The sequence below is a fragment of the Oncorhynchus gorbuscha genome, linkage group LG11, assembly GCF_021184085.1.
Source record: "Oncorhynchus gorbuscha isolate QuinsamMale2020 ecotype Even-year linkage group LG11, OgorEven_v1.0, whole genome shotgun sequence".
In the NCBI taxonomy this organism is placed as follows: domain Eukaryota; kingdom Metazoa; phylum Chordata; class Actinopteri; order Salmoniformes; family Salmonidae; genus Oncorhynchus; species Oncorhynchus gorbuscha.
Genome location: NC_060183.1, coordinates 16012235 through 16028760, shown reverse-complemented (window position 1 = coordinate 16028760; position 16526 = coordinate 16012235). Strand labels below are relative to the sequence as shown.

Here is a 16526-nt window from a genome sequence, read left to right as displayed (position 1 = left end):
CCCTTCTCTTGCCCACACTTTCCTCGAATTCATCTGAATCTAGGCCAGAAGTGGAGCACTATTGGTATATTTTACATCAGAGGTTGTAATTGCTAACAGGTGGTTAACCCAGTTCTGGAACAATGCAGAAGGGCTGAGTAAGGCCATTTTAAAATTAGAGTGTCATATAAACTCACTTCCACTTTGGCACATACTGTTATAGCATCAGGGGAACTGTTTCTGTTCTTGTGGGTAAAGGAAGAATGGGACAAAAGCGGAAGTTTGTTCACTTTCTGCTTATAAAAACATTAGACTTACCCATTGAAAAGTAGTGTTTTTTAACGTAAATAATGGCCTGATTGGAGTGCTGCAGAGATGATTGTCTTTCTGGAAGGTTCTCCCATCTCCACAGAGGAACTCTGAAGCTCTGTCAGAGTGATCATCGGATTCTTGGTCACCTCCCTGGCCAAGGCCCTTCTCCGATTGCTCAATTTGGCCGGGCACCCAGCTCTAGGAAGAGTCTTGGTGGTTCCAAACTTCATTTAAGAATGATGCAGGTCACTGTGGTGTTTGGGACCTTCAATGCTGCAGAATTTTATTGTTTTGGTACCCTTCCACAGATCTGTGCCTCGACACAATCCTGTTACGGAGCTCTACGGACAATTCCTTCGACCTCATGGCTTGGTTTCTGCTCTGACATTCACTGTCAACTGTGGGACCTTGTATAGACAAGTGTGTGCCTTTCCAAATCATGTCCAGTCAGTTGAATTTACCACAGGTGGACTCAAATCAAATGTTATTAGTCGCATGCGCTGAATACAACAGACGTAGACCTTACTGGGAAATGCTTACTTACAAGCCCCTAACCGACAATGCAGTTTCAAAAATAAGGATAAGAATAAGAGAAAAATAATGAGTAATCAAAGCAGCAGTAAAATATAACGTGTGTGTGTGTGTGTGTATATGTTGCCGGTACAGAGTCAATGTGAAGGGGCACCTGTTAGTTGAAGTCGAGATAATAAAAGTGACTATGCATAGATGACAAATCAAGTTGTAGAAACATCAAGGCTGGTCAATGGAAACAGGATGAACCTGAGCTCAATTTCGAGTCTTATAGCATAGGTTCTTAATACTCAAGGTATTTCTGTTTATTTTTTTATATATTTACGAGAATTCCTTAACCTGTTTTTCGCTTTGTCATTATGGGGTATTGTGTGTAGATTGAGGATTCTTTTATTATTTTTTTAATCCATTTTAGAATAAGGCTGTAACGTCACAAAATGTGGAAAAAGTCAAGGGGTCTGAATACTTTCCAAATGCAGAACCATACAAGCGTCATATATAGAAAATCAATCATATGTACCACCGCATCAAGTCCTAATGACGATCACATTCCTCAGTAATGTGAGTCAACCAAACTTTTAAACTCCTTCCAAGGAAACAAGATCCTGGTCTTTCAAGCTGGTCTAGAGAGAATTCCTTGACCACGGAACTAAAACACTTTTCACTATGATCCATTCTGATTTTAGGAAGCGTTAAAAGTACACTACATGGCCAAAAGTATATGGACAACATCTCATCGAACACCTCATTCCAAAATCATGGGCATTAATATGAAGTTGGCCCCCCCTTTGCTGCTGGGACTTGCTTCCATTCAGCCACAAGAGCATTAGTGAGGTCTGCCACTGATGTTGGGCGAATAGGCCTGGCTCGCAGTCGACATTCCAATTCATCCCAAAGGTGTGTGATGGGGTTGAGGTCAGGACTCTGTGCAGGCCAGTCAAGTTCTTCCACAACGATCTCGACAAACTGTCTGTATGGACCTCGCTCTGTGCACGGGAGCATTGTCATGCTGAAACAGAAAATGGCCTTCCCCAAACTGTTGCTACAAAGTTGGAAGCACAGAATCGTCTAGAATGTCATTGTATGCTGTAGTGTTAAGATTTCCCTTCACTGGAACTAGGCCGAACCATGAAAACCAGCCCCAGACCATTATTCCTCCTCAACCAAGCTTTACAGTTGGCACTATGCATTGTGGCAGGTAGCGTTTTCCTGGCATCCGCCAAACCCAGATTAGTCCATCGGACTGCCAGATAGTGAAGTGTGATTCATCACTGCAGAGAACATGTTTCCACTAATCCAGAGTCCAATGGCGGCGAGCTTTACACCACTCCAGCCAACGCTTGGCATTGCGTATGGTGATCTTAGGTTTGTATGCAGCTACTTGGCTATGTAAACCCATTTCATGAAGCTCCCAACGAACAGTTCTTGTGCTGATGTTGCTTCCAGAGGAAGTTTGGAACTCGCTAGTGAGTGTTGCGACCAAGGACGGACACTTTTTGTGCTTCCACACTCGGCGGTCCCGTTCTGTGAGCTTGTGTGGTCACGGCTGAGCCGTTAATGCTCCTATACATTTCCACTTCACAATAACAGCACGTATATTTGACCGGGCAGTTCTAGCAGGGTGGAAACTTGATGAACTGACTTGTTAGAAAGGTGGCTGCTTATGACGGGCCCTTATTCTGGCAATGTTTGTCTATAGAGATTGAGTTGAGTTGGCGGGAGACTAACTGGAAGTTTATTTTCTGACCTTATCAAAGAACGGAGATAAAGGTGTAGTTTTGGACGTCTGAAGTCCTTGATCTTGTTGGCCTTCCTGTGACACTGGGTGCTGTAGATGTCCTTGAGGGAAGCCAGTGTGCCCCAGGGATTTTGTTGGGCTAACCGCACCACCCTTTGGAGAGCCCTGCTGTAGCGGATGGTGCAATTGCCATACCAAGGGGTCATGCGGCCCGAAAGGATGCTCTCAATAGTGCATCTGTAGAACCGCTCATTGCTTCTACAGAACTTATATCAAAGTTTCAGTGTGTAGCCACTCCCTTTCCACTGGTGTTATCGTCGGTCAAACCAATTAGCCACAGATCCACGAGATCAAAGTGCACTTGGTCCTCTCCAGCTCCCTCTAAGCCAAGGCCCAACTATTTTTGCAGAGAAATTATAGCATGCCGCCACCAAGCTGTGAATCATAAGCCACTCGACTGTACTTTATGACATCCTTGCAGGTTCACAGCATTTTCACCTCCGCTCTCCCTAAACTACCGCGTCAGATTTCCTCAACAGACTGGTGGCTATTATTACCCATAGGCTGTGTCATTGTGGATTGAACTGATCTCCCTCCATTCATCCCTCCATCATCTGTCCCTCTGGCTGGACTACACTTCCTATGGATCCCAGTCTCCTCTCCTTTCTCCGATGACATCATCCGTCCTGTCTGGTCACTCCTGTTGCACAGCACTGTGCTGAGAGGCATTAGGCCACTGCTTTGATTTCCCTGAGCTGCAGATAGCCACAGATAATTACAGCAGAATAGAACTAGGACTGCAGCATAGAGCAGAGGGGGGAGCATTATGGAGAAAGCAGGGCAGGCAGTCACTCACTTCCCATTATTTTAACCCTCATGTCCAATTCTCTTATTTGGCTCTCAGACCAGGCTGATATTGACAAACATTCTTGTTAAGATATTATGAAATTACAAACTCTTCTTGGCAGGCTCGCCTTGTTTGTGTGGCAATGTATCTTTTTGGCAGCTGGGTTTGATTTGTGGCTTTGATAGTTTGAGATTAATAGTATTTGCAAGGCCATATTGCACATTTTGGTTTATTCAAAGTTGAAACGATCATACCCTTAGTTATTTATGCAGTTGTATCCATTGAACAGGTACATCTTTATAGTTTGACTGTACTCTTGTGTAGACCTAAGGCTGATGTTGAAGTCCAAACACATTATTATAATTACCGCCTCAGCCATTGCGCCAGCCACTTTCCCTCAGGGGAATCCCTGTCGAAACTGAATGCAGTTTGATTGCCATCTTAAGTGGAGGTCCAATTTAGTAACGTTGCCCCCTCGGCCCTCGATTTAGCTCAACGGAGCGAGTGAGCAACCATGGTCACTTGCGGGGTTGACATGACACACAATTCAATGAACTGTAGTCACGTGTCAAACTCTGGTGGCCGTGAAGTTTCAAATTGAATCAACAATATTGTATTTTTCGGCATGTCAGAAAAAAGTATGAAGCTAGCTTGCTAATATATTGGAATAAGTGACCAAACTATAAAACTAGCTAGCCAGCTATAGGTAACTGTAGCTAGCTACCTGACAGGAATGTTAGCTTACTCGGTACATTCATAGCTTTAGGTTGGTTGTTTTTAAGATCAACTTCAAGACTTCCTCCAAGGATGTTGCCTCTCTGACCATCACACTACCTCGCTTGGGCAAGGGACATTTAAGGTACACTCGGATGTGACGATGTAAAACGTCATTCAAGGGCGGAGGGTTTAGGGCCGATGGTTGTCTACTTCGAGTTTGAAATGCAGCCCGAGTGTAGGTCGGTCTGCCCTGGGCAGCTACAGCAGCGCGTCAGTCTGGTGTGTACGAAATGATGCAATCATTCTCTCAGATTACTGTCAGAGACACATTGCTTATTTCCTGCCTGCTCTATGTCATCTTACAAATGCACACCATTAGAGGGGACAGAGATGTGCAATATGCAGTATGTGTCAGAATATATGTTGAGGACTTGATGGTGCTAGGGTGTAGGCTACAGCATATTTTCTGTATGCATGTACACTACCGTTCAAAAGTTTGGGGTCACTTATAAATGTCCTTGTTTTTTAAAGAAAATTACTTAGTTTTTTTGTCCATTAAAATAACAGCAAATTGATCAGAAATATTGTAGACATTGTTAATGTTATAAATGACTATTGTAGCTAGAAATGGCACTTTAAAAAAAAAATGGAATATCTACATAGGCATACATACATAGGCATACAGAGAGGCCCATTATCAGCAACCATCACTCCTGTGTTCCAATGGCACATTGTGATCGCTAATCCAAGTTTATCATTTTAGAAGGATAATTGATCATTAAAAAAAACTTTGCAATTGTTAGCACAGCTGAAAACTGTTATGCCGATTAAAGCAATAAAACTGGCCTTCTTTAGACTAGTTAAGTATCTGGAGCATCAGCATTTGTGGGTTCGATTACATGCTCAAAATGGCTAGAAACAAAACTTTCTTCTGAAACTCGTCAGTCTGTTCTTGTTCTGAGAAATTAAGGCTATTCCAATAGTCATTTACAACATTAGCAGTCTGCACTGTATTTCTGATCAAATTGATGTTTTTTTAATGGACAACAAATGTTTTTCTTTGAAAAACAAGGACATTTCTAAGTGACCCCAAACTTTTGTGCATGCATGCACATCATTTTAAATCACACTCACAGATTGTTTCATGTTTCCAGTAGCAACTCTATGTTCACAGCTTTGTCTTGCTGTTTTGCATTGCAAGTGCATGTGAAAATATAGAATGGACTTGCTGTTGCTTATTAAGGGTAATGAAATGAGTAGAATTTAATGGTTTAGTGGTTTCTCACTGATGAAGACGTTTTACAGGTGTAGCGGACGTGGAAACCTGTGATGATGCACGTCCCTTATCACCTGGGTTGAAACATTTCACACCCACTCAACGTGTCAACCCAACTTGCATACATACTGTAGCTCACCCGTAAGTCCCACAAAGTATGGCCACAGCCTTCTACCACAGGAGGTTGCTGGCACCTTAATTGGGGAGAACGGGCTCGTGGTAATGACGAGTGGAATTAGTGGAGTGGTATCAAATGCATGATTTTCATGCGTTTTGTTGCCATTCCATTTGCTCTGTTCCGGCCATTATTAAGAGCCGTTCATCAGCAGCCTCCACTGACTTCTACCTACTAGCGCTTTTATTCAAAATAGAAGCTATGGCCACATATCTCACAGGACTCTGCTGTGCAGAGCATGGTGCCTTGGTTATATGGCAGCTAATGGTTTCCCAAGCCTGCCAGTGTGCACAGATGTCATCGATAGAACAGCACCAAACGCAGGGGTTGTATAGATGTCAGCCAAGGCTCTGTACTACATGGGTGGTATGCAATTCTCCGTTTCCCAACTCACTGGCTGAATTTGACTAAGTAGATTATTTTTTACTCCCCCAGTTGTGCCAACGGCTTTCATTCGTAGAGGAACTGTTGTGTATTTTGAAATGGGGCATATTGATTTCCTGTTCTGTTTTTATTCTGTTCTGCAGCACTCTGACTCTGCAGCAGTGGCTTCTACAGAGAGGAGAGGGAGTTCCACAGCCTACTAAATATGAGTCATCTATAGGAACTACTGCAACCATTATGAATGTACTTGGTAGCTATCCATCAGCGCAGTTCAAAGTAAAAAATAAAGCTACCTTTCTGTTTCAGTTTGAATGATGCAATAACCATATGAGTAGCTTGGGCAGTATGTATAGGTTTGGCTGGTCAGGACATGCTCCCCTATAAAAATACAGTGGAACTGGCATATTTTTACTCCCTCCCTGCTTAAAATAACCACTCTGGCTTGACGTCAGTCCTGGAGCCTGCAGGTTGTCACTCTAAATGTTTCTATTTGGGACAGAATTACACACACGCAATCTCTGAAATGAATCCAAACGCAGTTGCCCTGCGCTGTTCTATTCATCCCATAAAATTTAAAAAATCACAATCACACATCAGAGCAAGCTATCTTCATTTGCCTGGCTTCACAAAGGGGCTTGTTTGTTTGCAGCAAGAGACAAAAGCCCCTCCAGCAAATGTATTAAAAAACATCCCTGAAAACGTGTGCTTTAAAAGTAGACTGCAGCTGTGGAGGAGTCAGTGAAAATCTGATCTACTTTTCCTCACTGTCCTCCATGCATCACCCCAGAGGTAAAGAGGCCTGAAGTTTTAATTTACAGATTTGCTGAAGCAAGATGCACACTACCGAGAGAGAGTGGATGTATGAATGTCCAGAGCGGTCGATATGTTGGCCGCTCAGGTCTCTAGTCTGACTCTGTGGCTCGGGAAAGGAAGGTGGTCGCTGAACGTGGGTCTTTGTTGTGATGAGTAGCAGCATAGTCAATTACTGGCTTGGCTCTCAGAGACCTTTGTCTGGGAATTGTCTTTTTAATAATGAAAAAGACACACAAACAGAAGCAAGCCAAACAGTCCGAGATGATAAATAATGATTGAATGAGAGATTCTGACCTATTCTAATGGGCTACTTCATTCAGCACAGACATGTCTCCTCTGTCTGGCCAACACACTACCTCATTCTCTCTGTAGAACTTCTCTAATCTGACCCGTGTCTAGATGCGTGCTGCAGTTGGAAACGTAATTTGGCCCCCTTCCTAAAATATATCCTCTACGACATTGTTATTCCAACAAATTAGGGCTCAAATGGGATCCATTAGGAAACGGGGCTAATGACGGAGCTTGGTCGCTCCTGTGTGGGGGCTTTCTGACCACTGACAGACACTCAGTGCTGAGCCGCTGACCGCCCCGTCTCCTCCCCCCTCCCTACGCACGCCAATGACTCACCCTACCCAATAAATATTGTACTTATTGTCGGACACAGTTCATGTACAAGTGCATTAAAGGTTAGCAAAACAACCTCCCTTTTCTTTCCTTCTAACTAACGGGATGCCGTCCAAAACCTCTCAGGCAAATATTAAATCAACCTTTAAAGGGCTGAGAGATCATAACTTGGGGGAACGGTGCAGCTAGAGCTGAATAACTTTTCAAAGCGTTGCCATGGTACCGGACCCGAGCCCCCCTAGGGAAATGGCTAAAGACCAGGTCCTGGCTGGGAACAATGGAGAATGGATGGGAGTAGTGTTGCGACCCATTCAAGCGTTTGTGTTCGCTCGCAACAATGTCAATTTTTAAACAATACTAACGTGAAGAAAATAAATCTCCCACCACCCCTGTTTTTCAAATAAGCAGACTCTGATGCTTTGGTGAATAAACACTCTTGCAGGTGAGAGTGTGTCAGTACTTAATGTAGCTCTTTTCATTGAGTACTTGGTTTTTGTGGCTCAGCTCATTCTTTGCGTATTACATCTTGCTTTTTAAATTAAGCATGGCACAGTGTGTGGACACCACAGAGATGATGCGCTTCATTTTTACATCCTATCAAACCTTTATTACTGAACTGTTGTCACACTTTATAATACACTCTGGAGGAAAGAGTCTGCATGGTTTGACACCTAAGTATGTGTTAACAGGCCTGCGGATGTGGTCAGTGTATTTGTAGTGTTGTCATCTCACTATGCTGTTCTACAGATGTAGGATCTTAATTTGATCACCTTGTTGCAGAACTTTCCTGCAATGCAGGACATGTAAAACTTGTAGTGTATTTGAGGTTTAAAAAGGCTTCTGAAGTTTGTCATTTCTACTTTGAAATTGCAGACTTGATTTTCCCATACAATTTTTTTTTTAAATTCCAATAATTATAATCCACGTAATAATTCACATTTTCTGTTGCTGCAGGATTATTTTCCTGCTTTAGCGAACAGTCTGAAATGTAAGATCCTACACCTGTATGGGTTAGCCTTCCTTTTGTTCTTGCCAGCCCTTTATTATAGAGTTGTTGGTGGACAGAACATCCTTGTTATAGTGAGAGGGACTTACAAGGATCTTCTCAGATTCTCCTCTATATGTTCCTCATAGATGAAGGACACTCTGTTTCCCTGTCCCCTCTTCTGTCTCTATTCCCCTGTGCAGTGACACATCTCAGCCCATTAGCCAGCAGCAGGTGTCTAACCTGGTCAAATATGATGTTCATGGTGACTGTCACCATCTAGACTGGATGTCAAGTTCTCCTCCTTAGTAATGGACATAGCTTGGATCCTCAGAGAGCACCGTGACGGTAGCTCAGTCTGCAGCACCATATTGAGAGGGAGGAGATCCCCCCCCCCAAATCACTAGTCAAGCCAGGTCTGTGTTGTTTCATTCCCTTAATTGGTAAAGTTAGGACTATTTAGGGTCATCTGATCCTAAACCTGTGGTTTTAGGGGGGAAACACCCACCTTGAGTGTGGCAGTAGTACGTTTAGGGAACTAGACTCCTGACTCCTCAGTATACCTGTCGTGATTAGCAGTTCCCACCTGTACACACACCCTGCTCATACTACACATTCATTTGGAGTCCAGCAACAGCAATTCACGGCTGCAGTTCTCTCTGGTTCCTTGGCCCTGGCTGTAGGGCCTATAAATCTGGCCCAGAGCAGACTTTATGTAGCATGGCTGGCTAGCACCCTGACGCAGTGAGTTAAAAATGCTGTATACACTCCCCTATGTATTTATTTGGACAGTGAAGGTAAATATTTTAATTTGTCTCTCTTCTCCAGCATTTTGGATTTGAGATAATGTTTCGTATGAGGCGAAAGTACGGAATGTCACACTTTTTTCTTTCCTTTTTTTCCCCATTCTTACCTGTTTTACCGTTTAGAAATGAAAGCATGTTATGTGTCTAGTCCCCCCCATTTGAAGGTGTCAAGTATTTGGACAAATTCACATGTGTATTAAAGTAGTCAACAGTTTAGTATTTGGTCCCATGTTCCTAGCACGCAATGACTACATCAAGCTTGTGACTCTACAGACATGATGGATGTATTTGCAGTTTATTTAGGTAGTTTCAGATCATGCTGCGCCCAATATAAATTAATGGTAAATAATGTATTGTCATTTTGGAGTCACTTTTATTGTAAATAAGAATAGAATATGTTTTTAAAACACAATGTGGATGCTACCATAATTACAGATAATCATGAATGAATCATGAATAATGATGAAAGAGAAGTGGTTAGCGTTTTTGGGGGTTATGATATTTATGCCTCTAACTATTGAACTCTGGGATTTTATATGAAAAATGCCTGGCCTGCACGTTTCTCTTCCTCCGCTCTCTTTCTCTCCCTTTTACTCCCCATTGATTGGATGTGAGCTGTCGAGCATGTTTCACAATAACTTTCTCTTTTACAGCCTTGCCCCTGCCAGATGGGGAAGAGGCATTGCTGTTTATGATGTGTAACCGGGCCTTGCAAGTGACACGTGACTCCTCGTGGCTGCCGCTCCGCTGCCCGCACAGATCCTTTACAAGGTTTGACAAAAAAATGCAATTAGGTGAAAAGAGATTGCGGCATGGAGGGACGAAGCGGTTTCCTCTGGGGATGGCGATGTGAGGGGAGCATGTCTCCTATCTGACTAGAGGACAGGTGGACACAGGAGAAGGGAGCAGGGGAGATTGCATTTCCCGGATTGCTCACGTCTTCTCGCCTCCTCAAAATCCATTGGATGAGAAGGTTAGAGATCCCTCCCCTCTGACCTTCTCATCCAATGGGTTTGGAGGACGAGGCGAGGAGAGAGGACGTGAGGAAAGGAGGAAATGCAATTTGACATTTTCCCAAGGCTGCGTTGTATCCTTCATAGGATGTCCTTCACGAGTGAAATGTTGTGATGTGCATTCACTGCATGTCCCAGTTGACCATACATCAATGTACATAGGTGCAATGTATTTCTTCCTAATTGTAACCGCTGCGTGTCTTCTGAGAACCTCGTGTTGAAATTATGTTAGATTTTTTCAAGTGTATTTGAATGGGGTTGAAGGCTTTCTGTGGTCAACCATGGATGACATTGGTAGGTATCATAACACACAGACCCAGATAAGGAAGCTCTGTGTGCTATTTGTTTGCCATGGACCATGACCTTAACATTGAGCATGCGTTCGAGTGGAAGCTTTTTTTTTCTTTCAAGCTTTCCAGTATGCCTCCCCTCCCTCTCTTACTGTGGTGATGACAATAGATACTGTAACTTCCACATCCACCTTTCACTTCACTATACAAAGCTCCTCCCTTTTCCTCTTTCATAAAGAAATGCATTGCAATTAAGGCATTGATAGCCAGTTACATTTCTAGCACATCAGACAATAAGCCTGAGGGTCCATTGTAATTGACTGGTGGCATGAATCCTTAAATTAGGGGGTATAGACCATAGATAGTCCCAATTGTGATTTAAAGACCTCTGTCAAGCATACCTGAGGGGCATTTTTAAAAGGAATTGTTTGTTTTACCTTTGCTACAATACTATACAGTGCCTTGCGAAAGTATTCGGCCCCCTTGAACTTTGCGACCTTTTGCCACATTTCAGGCTTCAAACATAAAGATATAAAACTGTATTTTTTGTGAAAAATCAACAACAAGTGGGACACAATCATGAAGTGGAATGAAATTTATTGGATATTTTAAAAAAAATGTAACAAATCAAAAACAGAAAAATTGGGCGTGCAAAATTATTCAGCCCCTTTACTTTCAGTGCAGCAAACTCTCATTTCCCATTTGTTGATTCTTCACAAAAAAATACAGTTTTATATATTTATGTTTGAAGCCTGAAATGTGGCAAAAGGTCGCAAAGTTCAAGTGGGCCGAATACTTTCGCAAGGCACTGTAGGTGCTGTGCATTCAGCCAATGAGTATCCACTATCTGCACATTTAGGAAAATAGAACAGAAGGCAGTGTTATAGTAGATGCATCTCTACAGCTCTGGGCCTGTTGCCCCAGAGAGACTCTGGTTGGATGAGACCCTACTCCTGCTGAGAGCTCTGCCCAACCGTCACTGGCACCAGGACCTCCATTAGGAGGGAAGGGGCTGTAGCTCTGCCCAACCCACACTGGCACCAGGACCTCCGTTAGGGGGAAGGGGCTGTAGCTCTGCCCAACCCACTCTGGCACCAGGACCTCCGTTAGGAGGGAAGGGGCTGTACCTCTGCCCAACCCACACTGGCACCAGGACCGCCGTTAGGAGGGAAGGGGCTGTACCTCTGCCCAACCCACACTGGCACCAGGACCGCCGTTAGGAGGGAAGGGGCTGTAGCTCTGCCCAACCCACACTGGCACCAGGACCTCCGTTAGGAGGGAAGGGGCTGTTGCTCTGCCAGGTGTCTGTGTCATATCTGTATCTCAGGACTACGTATGGGCCTCCAGGGTTCTCCTGTCAACACGTGTCTCAGCGGTGTGTGTGTGTGTGCAGTGCACGCAAGCCCACTCCTATATCAAAGATCAGCGCGGCCACTGGCGCACGCGAACACACAGCGGCGGCAGCCACACTGACTGCACCACAGCCACGCTGGAAAATGTGAACCTTCTCATCTGCACACATACACCTGTGCGGGCGCGTGCACATACACACATACATGTTCTTTCTTCATCACACACACACACACGGAAAACCTCCATAGAGATCCCTGGCTGCTACACATCCAGGTGATCATATAGAAAAGCCGCTGGCTCATGGATTATTTTAGTGATGAACCGTATGCTCTGAATGTGTTTTTATAGGAGCTGTAAAGCATTTGTTCAAAGCTGCCAGGGTTGGAGGGAGCCACTCTCTCAGGCCTGCCACGGCAGCTGGCCAGGTCTCTGCAGAGAGGGCCTGAGGGAATGTATGAACAAACAGAGTGCAGGCACCCCCACCCCAGAGGGATCCGTGGTGACAAGTGTGTGCGAGGATGGCGTGTGTGTGCAAGCATGTGTGTGTGTGTGTGTGAGCGCATGTGCACGTGTGAGTGTGTTGTAGTGCTGTCTCGTGGTGAATGAAGGGGGTTGGAGAGGCCCTCCCTTCTGCTTGGAGAACCAAAGAGGCCCCAGCCTTTTGCACATTTATCTGTCGTCGTCTTGTTGTGCAGAATGAATATTGAGTGTCATAGTCAGTAAAGGAATAGATATCGAAAGGAAGGGTTCCTCGTGTTTTGATTACTTTAACTGATAGATCTTTACAGAATGTTGTAATGCACTGTATATTTACAGGCCTGAACACAATGTATTTGACACACGTACCCGTTCCATATTTGTTCATACCAAAATGTGTTCCTACCACAACCTGTTGGACGTCTGTGCTAGAATTGGTACGCTGGACACAATAACTCCCCCCAGATGATTGTCACATTGGACGGCATCTCTCACAGCCACCCACAACAAAACACTGGAGTCCACACCACTGAAGAAAGCAGGATGAGTGAACCTTCAATGAGCCTTCATCAGGTCAGATTTAGTAGAGAAAGGTTCATGAGATGGAATGGAGCAGCCTTCACGTGGCTGGAGGACTGTCTGGGGATTCCATGAACAGCTCATTGGAACAAGCAGCATTGTTCAGGATCATTTTGAGCCGAAATTCTCTACTAGCGCTATATCTTAAACAGCTCCGTGAGTGAGGTTTAGGTGGACCCCAATGCTGACCGCTCAGTAGAACAAGCCTTTCAAAAGATTTGTCTCTTCGGGTCATTCAAGTATTTTCCATGACCAAATGTTACCTCAAGGTCTGACTGTAGTTAAGCGTAATGTGTTTGGGAATAGAGTACTGAATCCACAGTTGGTGTGGGACTTTACTCAAATGGTCTCAATTTGAGTGTCTCAAATGGTATATTTTGACTAGATTGGTTCCCACCCTGCCTGTGTCTGAAATCTTTAAACAGCAGCTAACAATGGGCTTGCTTAATATCCATGAGAAACAGAAAGCCTCATGGATGGATGGATGGATAGATGGATAGATATATATCCATCAGATAGTGGTTTTGCACTATCCCCTTTTTGTTTGTGTGCGTGTGCGTCGGCCGGGCGTTTGTGCGATGCTGCAGCAGATTGCCCGGTCGTACCAAGAGCCACATTTACATGGGCCTAATCTGGGCCAGATGTTCCTGGATGACACAGATAATGAGAAAAGGCTCCATATCCTGGGAAAGTCATGTGACCTTGTGACTGGCACTGTCATATTCCCCCATCGTCAGCTCGGTGTGGCGATAATTAGATGACCATTTACAAGTGTTCCGTGCAGTAGTGGAACTACAGCATTGGGACTACTGGGCGGATCATTTTTCTTTCTGTTGATTTAATAGCTTTTGTCACTGGGATGTTAAGCGTACAGATGTGGTGCTTGTTATTTGCACTGTGCAATATGTTAACATGACTTGTGCTCATGGGCTTCGTAAGCCTCACTCATGTTGTATCTCTTTGTCCCTGTTTTACTTTCATGGTAAATCTTGTTTGCAGTTAAAAATATATATTTTCTATTGACCTGTTGTTAGTCGTCCGGATTCAGAAATGGTTATGTCGCACAAGCGGTCATACGTAAACTTTAGTGAGACATCATTCTACCCACCATATTGACTCTGCTCTCCTGGAATCGCCTCCGAGACCGTCCAGAGACGACCATAGGGTTAGTTAACTTGCTGCTTTTTTTTAGGACCCACTGTTGGCCTCAATGAAAAGACTTTCTTTCCAACATGTCTAGTAGAAAAATGCATTAGAATACACAGCGTTGACCTTTGACCTGTATATGCTCTACACTCTGGGGCCCTAAATAACTAAAGCACGGCCAAGCTGACGCTTCAGAGGCCAATAAACAACAGATGTTCCAGACGAAACAGCATTTAAAAATTTAAAAAATCCAAACCCTTATAAATAAACTAAGGAGAGAACCTCTTTTCGCCCTCCACTCAGTCCTTGCAATAATGGATGTTAGTTTAGTTGCACCCAATCTTATGCATGTGGTCTGATAGGTGGTAGCTATCTTGCCTCAGTAGACTGAATGCTTGCTCAATGATCATACTCTGAGCACCTCATTAGACATGCTTTTATATGGGTCAAGTTACAATATAATTCATATCATAACTGGAGCCTAACGTGTTTTAATTGTTTTTTCAAGATTGCATTAATGTCGCTGCTGTAGACCTGCTTGGATCAAATCCATTAAAGAAAATGTAATCTATGTCATCTGAAGGGCTCTCCACAGTGGTTTCACAGTCTACGCAATCTATGTATAGAGCCACGCAAACGAACCTCTGTCAGATCTGTTTCGTAGACTACTGTGTAGAGCCATTAATGTCCCGTTGAGGGCTCAGTGGGGATGAATGAGTGAAGCCTGATACTGGGAAATGTTAGCTTGACTGGGACCTAGACTTTGGTACACAGTCCCATCACCTCAGTGGTATTCATTGTAAGTGTAGGTTGTGTGTGTCCAGGTTAGGCTACCTGATACTGGCATGTTAACAGGCGTATAGACCCTGACATTGTCCCTCTGTTTCTCTATGCTGCAGTGCTAGAGAAGAGTCAGCGGCAGCAGCTTGAGGCGGTGAGCTATTCGTCGCGCTATGCGCTGGGCCTCTTCTACAAAGCCCAGGATCACATCGACGTCCCCTGGGCCGCCAAGTACATCTCCAATAATCCCTGCATTCGTTTCATCGCCATTGACGATAAAAAGCGCAATTTAGGTCAGTGCTACCATTTTATTGCTGCCATGTCTCTGTCTCTCTGTGTCTGTCTCTGTGTCTCTCTCCCTCTCTCTCTGCCATGCCTCTGTGTGTGTGTCTCTCTCTCTCTCTCTCTCTCTCTGCCTATCTCTGTCTTTCTCTCTCTGCCATGCCTCTGTGTCTCTCTCTCTGCCTCTCTCTCTGCCTCTCGCTATCTCTCTCTCTGCCGCCTCCTCTCACCCTACCCCGCTATGCATTAATCAGATTTTTTTTTATACCTAATCAATTAAAAAATATATATATTTGCTTCATCGTCATTGGCGATAAAAAGCCAATTTAGGTCAGTGCTACCACTCTCTTTCTGTCTGTCTGTCTGACTCATTCTCTTTTTCTCTCTGTCGGACTCTCTCTCTTTCTGTTTGCTTTTCTGCTTCTCTTTCTCCCTCTCTGGAAGGCATGCGTCAGAATGTCTCTCTAATCGAGTACCACTGTTCAGCAGGCATGTAACTTTCCATGCCAGCTTATGCCTTCAGTCCACTGGATTCTTCCTGGACTTTATGAAGCTGCATTTTGTGTACATTCAAAATCCCAATATACAAGTTGTGACGGTTTCATTCAAACGCAACCTTTTTCGATGATGCTGGGGGGAGACCCTCCATAGTCCTAATTATTTGATTGGCTCCCTGAGTGCTGGGCTTGCCCAGTCAGTCCATTGGTAGTCAGGCTTCATTACTGATTGAACACAGGAGGGAGATGCATTAGACGCTGAGCAGGGGAGCACAGACCCTGAGGTCAAGCTTCTGAGAACACACACATGTACCAGCCTTCATTAACAGCTCTGATTTCTGCTACAAAACCACTGCCTCTCGGCTGCTATAAGAAGGAACAACATCCTCTTATATCACACCTGGAGGGGTTTGTGTGTGCGTTTCAGAGAGAGAAATATATGTATTTGTGTGTGGACATGTTTAACTATACTTGTGAGGACCAGAAGTCCCCACAGGAATAGTAGACAAACAAACAAAAAATACAATTTTCCGTACATATTTGCCCATCATAGAAGTGTTCATAAAGTGACTTTTTTGACCTGAATGCCAAAACATTCAGGGGATAAAGGTGCTTAAAGTTGACCCATGTTGCATACCCTACCATACCATGAGACATCCATGTCTTCCTCACTGGAAAATAGAAACGGTTGAGTTTTATATCATTTCAATTCTTACAGTGTTGTCAAAGTATTTTGTAATTCCTTGAAAAAAAGATTGTTTTACATTTTTGTATTTTTAAAATCCTTATCAATTAAAAAAACATTTTTAAATGGCTTTTTCTATATTAATTTATTTTTGTGTTATACATATGTAGTTTATACCCTAGAAAGGTTTTGGCCTTTCTAGGGAGTTTTTCCTAGCCACCGTGCTTTTACACCTGC

General features: G+C 43.9%; 1 protein-coding gene across 2 annotated transcripts in view; it reads left to right on the top strand.

The window, feature by feature from the left end:
* The window catches only part of rnls (renalase, FAD-dependent amine oxidase), a 46291-nt gene that overhangs the window by 14895 nt on the left and 14870 nt on the right, over positions 1–16526 (top strand). For both annotated transcript variants that reach the window (XM_046368660.1, XM_046368661.1), the window contains exon 5: positions 14945–15118. In XM_046368660.1, the coding sequence (XP_046224616.1) occupies positions 14945–15118 (174 nt within the window). The remainder of the gene's footprint in view (positions 1–14944; positions 15119–16526) is intronic.